Source organism: Psammomys obesus, unplaced genomic scaffold (assembly GCF_907164565.1).
Source record: "Psammomys obesus unplaced genomic scaffold, mPsaObe1.curated_primary_1811, whole genome shotgun sequence".
Classification (NCBI taxonomy): domain Eukaryota; kingdom Metazoa; phylum Chordata; class Mammalia; order Rodentia; family Muridae; genus Psammomys; species Psammomys obesus.
The window spans coordinates 9449260-9462570 of NW_026590062.1; the positions used below are offsets into that span (position 1 = coordinate 9449260).

The 13311-nt window shown below is 54.7% G+C and overlaps 1 protein-coding gene across 1 annotated transcript in view; it reads left to right on the plus strand.

Moving 5' to 3' along the window:
- The first annotated feature begins 5024 nt into the window (after window positions 1–5024).
- The window catches only part of Rasal1 (RAS protein activator like 1), a 30422-nt gene continuing 22135 nt past the window's right edge, over window positions 5025–13311 (plus strand). Inside the window, exons 1-4 of the mRNA XM_055606083.1 lie at window positions 5025–5318; window positions 8710–8766; window positions 10613–10726; window positions 10881–10942. Coding sequence (XP_055462058.1) covers window positions 5254–5318; window positions 8710–8766; window positions 10613–10726; window positions 10881–10942 — 298 coding nt within the window. The 5' untranslated portion in view covers window positions 5025–5253. The remainder of the gene's footprint in view (window positions 5319–8709; window positions 8767–10612; window positions 10727–10880; window positions 10943–13311) is intronic.

Here is a 13311-nt window from a genome sequence, read left to right on the forward strand (position 1 = left end):
GGCAGCATGCCAACCCCGCACACACCTTCCACCGTGGCTGACTGTCCACCATGGCATCTTGCCCAGAATTGCATCTAACCACCACAAACCTGGCTTTGTGTCTAGAGACAAAGAACTCTCTCACCCCCTCCACCTGTGCCCGAGACCTGTCAGCTCTGTCCCAGCCGTGCCCTCAGATGGTTCTGCTTTTCTAGGAGAAAAGACTGATCCCTGCCAGGAGCACATCTGGCCCTGGGTGGAGAGGGACGTGGACAGGGCAAAGACTAAGTGGCTGAAGGTCAGGATACTCACCTAAGCACCTTGGGGACAGAGAAGTAACAATTGCTGGAACAGGGTCATTGGAACACTAGGCTCTGGCTCCTAGTGACTTCTCCTACCCAGAGTGTGTTTTGAGTCTATGTGCCAAGAGTGTGGGAGGCACCATGAAACAGACATTGTCCCTGACATTTAGGTGATAAGACTGATGGGTAAATCACCGCAAAACAAGCCATCAGGAAACCAAGGTCATGAGGGCGGCCGGTGGGCCGTGGAGGGAGGACACCACAGCTCCCCCTGCCTTCCCATCTCCCTGCCTGGCCTTCCCAGATTTTGGGTGCCAAATGCCAAGAGTGGGAGAGGAGAAATGTTCTTTTAAAAACTGAAGGAAGTAGGAAGTCACTTCTGATTTTTTTCTTTTTCTGTTAACAGGTTCTTGAGAGGTAGCCCCAGTTGGCCTGCTAATTAATATTGATACAGACCTCTTCAAATGTGCTCGCAAACATCAGGTCTGCTTGTTTCTTTCTCCCTCTTCTTTCTTTCTTTCTGAGATAGGCTTTCTCGCTGAGCCCAGCGCTCTCTGAGTCAGTTAGACTGGCTCGCCAGTGAGTCGGCAGGATCCACCTGTCTCCCCCAACCCCTACATCTCCTCCCAGCACCGGGGTTACAGGCAAGCTGTAACAGCTGGCTTTTTACATTGGCACTGGGGGTCCGAATTCATGCTTGCATGGTATGCACTGTGCCTGCTGAACCAGCTCCCAGCCCCGAGACTCCTTTTTTTTAATTTAAAGATTATTTATTTATTTATTATTTTTACAACATTCTGCCTGCATACCAGATCTTACTGTAAATGGTTATGAGCCACCATGTGGTTGCTGGGAATTAAACTCAGGACCTTTGGAGGAACAGAGAGTGTTCTTAACCTCTGAGCCATCTTTCCAGCCCCCAAGACTCCTTTTTAATAGCTGTATATTGTTCCATCGGTTTGGTAGCTGAGCTGTTTTTATCCCTCCGCCGCCCCCTTCACAGGCTTTACTCAATTGTACTGTAAGTAGCTGAAGGGGGTGTCTAGAAAGGCTCCCCCTGGATGGGCAGGAATTGGTGGCAAAAGGCAGAGTTGGGATTGGGGACAGGGGGAAGCCTTGAATGTTTGTTTTGTTTTGCTCACAAGGCTGTCTGTAGCCCAGGCAGGGCCTAGAAGTGGTTGCATAGCTGACTTTGCCCTCGAACTGCAGCCCCCACCTCCTATATGCTGGGTTTATAGACATATACTCCTATACTCAACTTGGGGAAAATCTTAGAGGTAAATTCGGGAGCCCCAACCCCAGTGATGGGTTGCTGAAGGGACTTAACATGGTAAAGAGCCAGAATTTCAACACTGGGATATCACTGGGGCGGTTGAGGAGAGAGGATTGTGAGTTCAAGACCATCCCTGGCTGCATAGTGAGACTCTGTCTCAAAACCAAACCCAGGCCCATTGTATCAGTTGCCAGTTTCCATAGAGTAAGTTTCCTCTTCATGGTTTGTGGTTCAGAAGCTGAGGTTCCTCAGTGCAGGGCTCCAAAGGTGATTCAGTCAGATCTCATGTTCAGGGAAGCCCTCTGTGGGACAGCCCTGCCTACCCAGACCCCATAGTGGCTTTACAGTAGTGGTGCTCTGGTGAGAGTCTGTGAGCTCGCCTGGGCCCCGGGAAAGGTGGATCGTGTCACACACGAGGGTGAGGTGTGAGGGTTATCAGCCAGGTCTGGGCAGTGAGCCTACAGTGGGGAGAACTCTGATCTTGGCATCTCTCTGCCTGGATTGAAAGAATGAAAAACAAACCCCAGATTCCCCCAGCTCTGCAACCCAGAACGAGACCTTCCTTGGCTAAGCTGGAATGCGGCACTCCCTCCATCCCTGGGATTCTAGGCTGGGCCGGCACCTCACCTGGTCACATCCTCAGGACCCGGCCTCAGTGCTGAGCCAAGTGGAGTTTCCAGGCTCCGGAGTGAGCTAGGATTCTACATGACACTTAGTGGGCACTTGCTGTATACCAGGCGTGCTGAAGTCTCTGACATTTCCTCCATATCCTCAGCCATGAAATGGGTGCTCGTAACAGCTTCAACTCACTCAGGAAGAAACGGAGGCATTGAGAGGGTGACTCACCTATCTGAGAGCACTCAGGGCTGGGATTCACTAAGAAGACCCCTTCCCTAGACCTTCAGCCAGAACCTTCCCCACCTAAGGCTTTATTTATTTAGAGGCGTAGCCCAGGCTGGCTGTGAACTTACCAAGTAGCCAAAGATGGACTTTAGCTTCAAATGCTGCTGTCTCCATCCTCCAAGTGCTGGTTTTATAGCTGCATGCCACCACGATGCTGGGGACAAAACCCTGGCCTATGCACATGCTAGGACAAGCAAGCTTCCAACTGGGCCCCACACCCTAATTTATTTGTTAGATGGGGTCTGCCTTTGTAACCCAGGCTAGCCTAGACTTCACAATCCTGCCTCAGCCTCCTGTGCAGGGCTCACCCTGCCCAGGCTTCACCCAAATCTCTCTATAATATCTGTTGTCTGCTGCCTGCAGCCACGGATGCTAGATGATGCAGAGAGATGACAAGGACTGTATGATTGGCATTAAGGAGATTGGGGGAGATTTCATGGGCATCTACTGTGTGCTTAGAACAGCTGGCCTCACACTGCCCATGTAAGGTAAAAAAGAGCACATGACTGGGTCTTATGTGAAACTGCTGGCTACCAGGACCTCTTCTCTCTGTCCTGGCTGGTGGTTGGCAACAAGTCATATACCATCTCTGGTTGTCTTTTCCCTTTTGGTGCCTGGATAGGGCTTGTCCGAAAAGGATTGCAGACTTCTGCCGGTTTTAGCCAGAAGTTTCTCAAAACAACAGAAAGTGGCTGGGGGAAGGTCATGTAGAAAATTTGGAGAGTCTGGATCCTGCCCCAGAGGATCTGGTGTCAGTTGAGGGTGGGTGACAGAGCTGGCTCCTTGGTGGCCTAGCTGGACCTCACAGCTCCCCCACCCCACCCCAGGGACCTGGGTTGTGGGGCTTCCTGTCTAACTTTGGAGTGTGGTTTAATGGTAGCTGTGTGACAGTTTGGCCAGTCTGTCATGGGACCCAGGACTCCATCAGGGTCCTCGAGGACCTGGATGACTTGTCTGAGGTCTCTCTAACCCCAGTGGGCAAAATATCCAGGCAGAGGTGTCTGCCCAGGCTGTAAGGGGTGCAAGGGAGCCACAAGACAACTCCTCTTCCTCCCTAGGGAGATGAGGAGTGATCTCTGCAGATGGTGGCAGTGGGGTGGGAGGGCTGCTGCAGTTCTGGATTCAACCCCGGGTCACCCCTGGCATTCCTCTGAGGGTCTGGCTGCTCTGGTGTTCCCAGAATCCCACCGGGGGGAGAATTCCAACGCACTTCCATCTGGCTGGGAAGTGGGGGAGGCAGGAGACTCAGAAGACTAGATTTCTCCTGCTCCAGGGGCTGGGCCTGTGGTTCTGGGGCCAGGCGGGTACTCCCAGTCCTGCCAGTCTGGGCAGTGGCAGATGACCTCATTCTGCACTCCCATGGGTGCCTGGCCCCAAGTTGCCCTTGTCAGCCTTTTTAAACACTCTCCAGTTAGGTATACCACAGACTCGGAGAGGAAGGAAGCTTTGCCAGCGTCTACCCTGGGACAAGCCTTCTGTTCACATGATCCCATTTAAAACTCCAAAACGCACAAAGCATTTTGGGAACAGAGCAAAAAGGAAGGAGAGCTGTGCGTGGGGTGGAAAGGCGTCCTGAAAGCCTTGCCAGGCGATGTGACATTTAAGACGCACCTTGCAGAACAACAATAATAGTATTGAATACTCCGTGTGGCTGATTAGGTGCCTACCACTGTTCTGAGGCCCACATGGGAATATCTCGTTTAATTCTCTCTAAGCCTGAGACACGTGTCACCCTCACTGAACTGATGAGAGAACCAAACCAAGGCACAGAGAGGTAAAGTGACTCATCCAAGACCACACAGCTACCCTGTCTACCAAACGGCAGAGAGAATCAGAATTCAAACCCAGGAAGGAGACTTTTGGCAAGTGATCTCACCTCTCAGAACCCAAGTTTTGTTTTGTTTTTAATCCATAGATGGAGGGCATGCCTGGCATACAGAGTTGCTGAGGGCTCGAAACTGAGATTATCCCCGTGAAAGGCTCAGGCCGTGCCTGGCACACAATTAAGTGTTCGAGGATTGCAGATGGCTCTTATCGTGTCGCCCCGGCGGTGTTATCTCCGCGCCTCCCCTCCCCCTACGGCCGCGGCTTCCTCCCCCGCAGTGGCAGCCGGTGACGTGGGAGCCTCCGCTGGCACACTCCGGGTTTAATTGGAGACGGAGAGACGATGCAAGGGGATGTTCGAGGCCCCTCCCTCCACTCGCATCAGACCCCCAGGGAGCGTGCGCCGCCTGCCGCCCAGCGCGAGTACTGTTCCGGGACCCCAGGCTGGTGTTGGGTGGCAGATGGCGGAGGTGGGAAAGGCGTGGAGGTGCTGGGTTGAGGGCAGGCATGAGGCACGCGGGTTCTTGGAGGGCCCAATGCCAGCTCAGTAATAGCCCGCCGCCCTGCCCGACTGCTCGTCCCCTTACCCCGCCCTGACCCACAGCTCCTGGGGTCCCCGGCTGAGTGCAGCGGGCTGGGGTGCCAGCAGGGGGCGCTCGCGTAGGGCTCAGGGCGGGCGGGGCAGCTGCGGGGGGCGGGATCGGGAGGGACCTCCCGGGCTGCCGACGCCAGGCTCAGCTTGCCCGGATCGCAGCGAACAGCTACCTGTGGCTCTGGACGCATGATCCCTCCCGGGACCCAGCACTTCTCCCTCCCAGCCTCGCGTCCAGCCCACTTGCACCCCAAACCCGGACCCGTGATAATCCCCGGACAGAGCGCTGGACCCGGAGCAGGTGACATGTAGGGTCACCTCCTGGTCCAGCCTAGGAACCTCGGCAGACTCCTTGCCTGGAAAGTTTGCAACTGTGCGCCATGGCCAAGAGCGGCTCTCTGAGTATCCGCGTGGTGGAGGGACGGGCGCTGCCAGCCAAGGATGTGTGAGTCCCCGGGTGCCCACTGGGGTGCGTAGAAGGGTCGTGGGGGGCCTTGTTTGGGACTCGCTGTTGGGGATCCGCCCTTCCTGTCCTGTGGGAGGGGGCGCCCAGGCTTAGCAGGTGCCGCGCCCTTCTGCCCACCTCCCCCCCCCCCCCGCCCCCGGGAATGAGGGTGTCTTTGTTCTAGGATGTCCCTGAGTCTTCCAGACCAGAGAAGCGGTCTCCGGATCTGGTCCTCCTAAAGCCGGGGGCGGGGAGGGGGACTGAGTGATCCCTTCCTTAGTTCCAGCAGGTGTTGGAGGTAGGGCTTCTCTGGGAGACCGAGGGGGCTATCCAGAGACCAGGGGTAGAGATCCCAAGGACTGTGGTCCAGACGGACCCCAAGATTTTGGGTTGCCTCAGCGGTACTTAGGTTTGCAGAGCTTCACCAGATGGTCCTCTAACCAGAACCAGAGTCCCCCAGTCTTGTACCTGTAAACCTAGGCTGGTCTGTCCCAGATCCCCAGCTGCTCTAAGAGCCAGTCACATGTGATGAGGCTGGGGACGCTGGGTTCCTCTGCCCCTGTCCTTGGCTCTTGATTCTCCGGGGACTGAGTCAGCAGAATGGGGTTGGTGGGGGAGCGGGTTCCCCTTCCTGCTTGGTCCAAAGCCAGAAGTTCTGGAGGTGTCAGCACCTGAGACAGGTGTCAGGATCCTTGGGAGGAGGTGTGCTGCGTGACCTTGAACCTGCCTCTTGCCGGCCTTTGGTGTCCCATCTGGGTAGTGTAGAGCTCGAGGGAGGTGCTTGTCTGATCCTGAGTCCAGCTGGGAGGGTGGAGGACAGCGGCTTAGGGAGTCAGCTGTGGAGAGGTGAGCAGGCATGGGACCTGGAGACCTTCTTTGCTTGGGTTGAAGTCCCAACTATCCAAGCTGCAGATTCTTCACCCCTCTTTGATTTGGGGAACCTCCTTGTCCCCCAACACTGCAGCTGTGCCAAGAGAGAAGCTGTTTACAGTAATTTTAGTGCTCCATCTTCCTCATTAGCTACCACAAATAAATACACACCTAAAGTAAGAGCAGGGAGTGATGGCCCCAGCTTTGAGTTACCCTCTTCAAGATGACCGTGAGCATTAGGGATTGCAGAACAGCGGGGCGGGAGTGGAGACCTGGCTGGCTGGCTGGCTGAAGAGACTGGCCCAGAAACAAGGTTCTTGCCTCACTGAACTCTAGCTGGTCCATTAGTCTTGGGAGAGAATTATGAGCCGGTGGCAGATGTTGCTGCTGGGCTAGGACATGGGCTTCAGGGCTTCAGGGCTTCAGGGTTCCAGGGTTCCCTGCCTCTTCTGAAAGGGGCTTGCATCATCTTGGCATCTCGGCTCACCCCTCTCCCTGCAGTTTTCTGGCCAAGGGTAAGCTCTGGGGTGGACAGCGACCCAGAGTAAGGCTGAAGAGGTGTCACTGTGCCCTGCCAAGCACCCTGCCTGACTTGCTCTCCTGGTCAGCTCCTGTCTTTAAAAGGGATCTTCTCAGAGCAAGCTGGTGTTCCCTTGTCTGCAGGTGGGGTGCTTAGAGTCAGCCTGACAGTCAAGTCTTAAGAAGGTGGCCAATTCTGTCAGTCGTCACTGAGGGCTCACCATGGACAGGTATCATGTTTAGTAGTTGGTATGGGCCAACTGGTTTCTGTTTTACAAATGGAGAAACCGAGGACCAGAGAGGCAGTCATTGCCATAAGACCACATAGCCAGGAGAGGAATAACAACAGTTTTATTGTAGGAACCATACTGAGCAAGTAATGGCTGAGGGTTACATTTTCCCATGCTTGACTCAGGCAGGGTCCATGGGAGAGGCCAGGAGCGTGGGAGAGGCCAGCCCTGCCTGCCACCCTGGCCCCTATCTGATAGGGTCCTGATAAGGCCACGTGCGTCATGGCTCTGGAATAGTTGTGTTGAACCGTGCTCCCTTAAGGGACCTGGGGTCAGCCAGGTTGCCTGGGAGAGGCTGTATCTCCAAGCCTCCGTGTCAGCTGAACTCAGTTGTTCTGGGCCACATTTGCTCTGGGGATGCTGAAGAATGAGGTAGAGCAGCCTTGGGGGAAACTGAGGGACAGGGAAGGACTCAGCCAGCCAGCTAGCCAGCCAGCCAGCCAGCCAAGGCCCAGATTGCAGCCAATGCCCCTGTTCCCTGTGGACGAGCCTGTGGGTAGCAGGGGGAAAGCAGCTTGAGGCACAGAGGGGACAAGTCTGGAAGACCTGGGCAGAGATCCTGTTGGTACCATCCATCCCACCCTCCTTTAGAACCCAAAGTCCACACATCCATCACCCAGAACTTTTCTTACAGGACCACCCCCAGATCCGTGGAGAATTGGGTACAGCAGGCATTCTGAGGAGGAGTCAGTTCAGAGGTTGCAGGAAGGTAGAAACCAAAAAAACAAAACAAAACAAAACTCACACAGATAACCTGTGTGCAAGTCAAATTAGGTTCCGGAGGGCAGTATTTATTTATTTAGATGAGCTCTACTCTCACTATGTTGTCCAGGCTGGTGTTGAACTCCTGAGTTCGGGTTGACCTTCTGTCTCAGCCTCCCAGGAGCTGGGACTGTGGTTGTGGCCCATCCCAAATGGCTTGGGGGGGGGGGTCATTTTAGACAGTGGTGGTGGAGATGGCTTTGGGAGTGAGGTAATGGAGACCCAGGTAGGCAGTCTAGGGTTTTCTGGTGACTTCTACTATAAAGGGGAGATGTCCTGGGGTTTACTGGTGACTACTTTTCTAAAAAGGAGGTGGGTGTGGCTGGCTTTGATTGGTTTAGGGCTCAGGGTTTTGTGAGGGGAAAAAGCACATCTGGGATTTGGTTTTGTTTTGTTTTCCTGCTGGAGATGGAACCCTGGGTTTGAACATGCTAGGCAAGCAATCTACCACTGAGATGTATTCCAGGCCTGCAGCCACCCTTGTGGGTTTGGTTCTGAGGTCCTGGGCCCTGGTGTGTGCCTATAGGTGCTCCCTGCTGAGGACGGAGGGAGAAAGGGCAGGCTGAGGAGAGCAATGCTTAGCTCAGAAGTCAGCATCAGGGTTTTGTCTGGGGCAGGGAGCTCAGGGTAACTCACGATCCCTCACCCACCTCTCTCTCTCTTAACCCCTCTTGCCCTCTCTGCGGTGGGTGTCAGTGTCTGTCAGGAGTCACAGAGTGACAAAGCTGAGGTCCCAGAGTAGGAAGGACCAGGCCTTTCCTGCCCACGGGCGGTGGCTGAGCAGCCTGGGCTGTGGTGGCATCACCTGGTGATGTTTCTCAAGCCCTTGTCTCTCTGTAGGACTTTCTGTGTGACCCAGGGTAGGTTTCCTCTCCTCTCTGGGTATTTGGGCTCCCGCTGTGGCTGTCCTTCCAACATTGTCCTTGGCCTCCCTGCCCCCCCCCCCGCAGGTCTGGGAGCAGTGACCCCTACTGCCTGGTGAAAGTGGATGACGAGGTGGTAGCCAGGTGCGTGGTCCACAGCGGCTGGGGAGGGGAAAGGACCCAAGAGCAGAGAGTGGAGCCCCTCCTGGGGGGTGTCTTTCAGGCTTCAAGGAGTCCGCTATGCCCTGGCCTCTAGGGTACCCCACTGGGGCCAATGTCAACTGTCCTCTGTCAGGAGACCTAGGATGTCTCTGTGGCTCCCTGGGGTTGACTCAGCCACCATCGGGCTGTGCGGGCCTCTGGGGGGGAGGGGGGCAGACGCCTCATGCTTGGCTGCTTTGGCTGGCTCTGGCCTCTGGGTCCTGTGGGTGTCCGGGGTGTGTTGTATTCGCACAAATGTTCAAGTGGGGAATGTGTGTGTATGCACGTGTGTGCGCTGGTCTGCCCGTCTGGGGTGCCACAGAGCCGCTGTGAGTGCCTCTGACCGTGCGTGAGCGTCCGTGTGGGTGTGCAGGACTCTGTGGGTACCAGAGCGGGGCGGGGAGGGACATGTGCATGCGCACACAGGAGCGGGTGTGAATGCAAGGGAAGGTGTGTGGACGTCTGTGGGCGCTGAGTCTGGATGGGACATCAGCTGAGCCCCCGCAGGTCAAGGGACAGCTCGAAGCCCCCTGCAGACCTGAGGGGGTGGGTGGGCGGGTGGCTGAAGCCTTGGTTTCTATGGAGACGGCAGGATTCAGGATGCTCCTGGCAGGAGTTCTGGTCCAGATGGGCTGGGAGCTGGGGGTGGGGAGTCCCCAGGGAAGGCTGACCCCTCCCGCATCTCCTCTGTGTTTGCCCTGTTGGAAGATACGAACCCCTGAGCCTCAGGCTGGCTTTCTTTATGTCTCCGGGCAGCTGTTCTCCCTTCTCTGGGCTGGAAGGAACCAGCAGAAGGAAGCAAGCTTAGCACACTTGGGTCTGGCTGGGGTGGCACCGGACAAAGCAGAGTCTTTGTTCCGAGGGGCAGCCATGGTGGGAGCCCGGTCAGGGTGCCAGGCCGTGTCTGGCTTCGGCTTGACCCTAGTGCCCCCGACTTTCCGGGTGCCCGACTTTGTGGAAGTGAGCGCTGAGTGCTCCCTCTGACCCCTGTTGGTCCCACAGTGAGTTAGCTCTGCTCATGCCTCAGGGCCTTTACACATGCTGTTCCAGCCATCTGGAAGGCTTGTCCCCCTGCCCAGTTCTCTTTTGCCTGGACTAATTTGTGTGAGAAGCCCTCTCCTATCCCCAGCCCCTCCCCAGCCCAGGCATCACTGAGCTCACCCCAATCACGGATGATGTCTACAGTCCGGGTGCCGGGTAGGGAAGGGAAGGAATGAGTGGACCCCTAGACAGTGGTGATTTGAGTCTTGTATGTTGCTAGGTAAGCACGTCTTACATGCCTCACGAGAAAACATTGGGTCTCTGTGATGCAGATTTGTGTCAATCTGGGACACGGTGTCTGTATTTACAAACAGGTCCCTAGACGTGTCTGAGGATGCTTGTGTGTGGTTCTGCGTATGGGTGAATGTGTGTCCCGTGTCTCTGGCATGTTTAGGTGTGTTTCTCTGGTTGTATGTATGTGTGTGCTTCCATGCTTGTGTTTTGGCCTACGTGGAAACCTCTTTAGTTGCATCTTGGGGACACTCGTGTGGTACACGCACACACTGACTCCCTGCAGCCGTGCCTGCATTTGTCTGCCACTCTGGTATGTGTGCATGGCGAGCCTCTCTGTCTGGGCTCTGGGTTCTGAGTGCACTTGCTCCCATCGTGGGATGGGGAGGGGGCGTATGTAGATTCTAGGAGGGTGTGCAGGGCCATGTCTGTCCTTGTGCGTGTGCCCATAGCTGTGCTTGTGGAGATTCCCAAGTCACCCACCACACCAGGCCCCAGCCCAGCCTCCATCTTGCAGGACAGCGACCATCTGGAGGAGCCTGAGCCCCTTTTGGGGGGAGGAGTACACAGTGCACCTGCCGCTGGACTTCCACCAACTGGCCGTCTACGTGCTGGACGAGGACACTGTTGGGTTCGTGGTGGCTGGGTGGCTGGGGTGTGCACCGGGGTCCCCGAGCCTGGATACCGAGAAGAAGCGTACTGTTTCCAACCCCCAATGCCTGCCCCCACGGCTCTGTGGGAGGGTCAGGGTCCTAGCCTGACCTTCTCCTACCACCCTCCCACAGACACGATGACATCATTGGGAAGATCTCCCTGAGCAAGGAGGCAATCACAGCCGACCCTCGAGGTGAGCAGGGCATGGCGGGCGGGAGAGGAAGGATGGCCTGACCCACGGAGGCCTTGCAAGGACTGAGGGAGGGATCTCGGGAGGCTCAGAGCCTGTGTGTGTGTGGGAGGGCTGTATCTCTTTAATCTGTAATTCAGTTCATGTATTGAGCAGCTCACTTATTTTCATAGACGTGGGGTTCACACAGCAGAAACACGACACCCCTGGCCACCTGGGAGTCTGTTCCTTATCCGGTGCAGTCAGCAACTTCAGTTCAGTCTTTTTTGAGACAGGGTCTCTCTATCTAGCCTTAGATAGCCTCAAAATGAGTCCCTGCCTCAGTTTCCTTCATGCTGGTATTCCAATGTACAGTGCCATGCCTGGCTGAGGTCAGCCTCCTGAGTCTTTCTAGACACACACACACACACACACACACACACACACATATACATTTGCACATACACATTTGTGTATACATTGGCACACATATTTACATATATTTGCACACACATGTATTTGCACATACATACATCCAGGTTGGATGAACCCAGGGCCTTGCAAGTGCTCTGCCTCTGAACTGTACCCTAGCCCCGAAGGGCTTTTTTTTTTTTTTAACACACATAAGCAAGAGCAACAGCAGCACCTGAAACACTGACACACTGTGAGTGCATGCTGAGTCCCCCTCTGAGTTGGGGACCTTTATTCATGCATGTTTCTCCTGTGACAATGCTGAGGCCTAGAGGTTCAGTGACTTGCTCATGGTCACAAAAGTTTTGTGACAGCTAGGACTTGGGACCAATGTTGTTTAGGTCCAGGGGCTTGAGCTCACCGTGTTACATGTGTGTGTGTGTGTGTGTGTGTGTGTGTGTGTGTGTGTGTGTGTGTGTGTATTTCAGCCCACACAGTATCCTGATACACTTGGCTCTCCTTCATTGTGCATTTTTAATTTTTAATTTATTTTTACTTTATATTTTGTTTTGCATGCTTGTATATGTGTACCTGCAGTACCTGCAGAGGCTAAAAGAGGGCGTTGGATCCCCTGGAACTGGAGTTACACATGGCTGTGAGCCGCCATGTGGGTGCTGAGAATCAAAGCCAGAGCTTCTAGATTTTCAGCTGGGGGGAGCTATCTCTCAAGCCCTCTTTAGCACGTAGTTTTGAGGCAAGGTGCCCCAGGCTGGCTGTAATGCCTGAAGTCCAGTCTCAGCCTCCCAGTGTTGGGATGACAGGCAGGCACCACCGTGCCTAGCAGCCAAAGTGTCTATCTCAGGCCTTTGCCTAACGGTGCCCGAAGGATTTCTGAGACCTGAAATCGCTGCGCTCTGCTGTAATATCCCATCTGGCACTTGGCTGGCTCCCTGGTGAAGCATCTGGGGTGTTGGCAATGCGTTCCCAGCACAAGCCGTTGCAGCGAGCAGCCCCGTACTTACCGGGAGTGGTACACACTCAGGTCCCAGCAGCCAGAGAAATTCCTGGAAGTTTATTGGAGTTTATTAATTGCATCAAACATACATTTTTGCGTTTATTTAAAAAAATATTTTAAATCTTTGTTTTGTTTTGTTTAAACATTTGTTTATTATTTATACAGTATTCTGTACTGCTTGCCAGAAGACGGCACAAGATCTCACTATAGACTGTCATGAGCCATCATGTGGTTGCTGGGAATTGAACTCAGGACCTTTGGAAGAAAAGCCAGTGCTCTTAACTTCTGAGCCATCTATCCAATCCCTGTATGCATTTTTTATCCCCTGAGACAGGGTTTCTCTGTGTAGCCCTAGCTGTCCTGGACTCACTTTGTAGACCAAGCTAGCCTCAAACCCAGCGATCCACCTGCCTCTGCCTCCCAAGTGCTGGGACTAAAGATGTGTCCCACCACCACCGCCACTGCCACCGCTGGGTGCATGTATTCTTTGTGATGCTTCACAGGCCCCATGACTTTCACGAGCCAAAGGAAATAAGGATGCCTCAGGAGAGGGCCCCTGTGTGCTGGACAGGAGGACATTGTCCTCATATTGGTGGGGCGGAGGGATACCACATCCTACCACTGGGAATGCCAGCAAGAAGGGGGGATGCTGGTAAGAGCGGCTTCCCAAGCTGGGTTGGCGGTGTATGCCTGTCATTGTAGCACTCAGGAGGCTGGCATGGGCTACATAGTGAGACCTCATTTGTTGTGGTTGTTGTTAGTGCTGGGATCAAACCTAATAGCTCTATCACTGAATTATGCCTCCAGCCCTAACTGCATGTTTGCTACATTAGAGCTACAGTGGCTGCCGAGGGGGCTCAGCAGTCAAGAGTGAGCCCCGCTATGCTAGAGGTCAGAGTTCAGTTCCCAGCACCCGCCTGTGCCTGTAACTCCAGCCTCAGAGGATCCGATTCTAGGTTTTCTCACG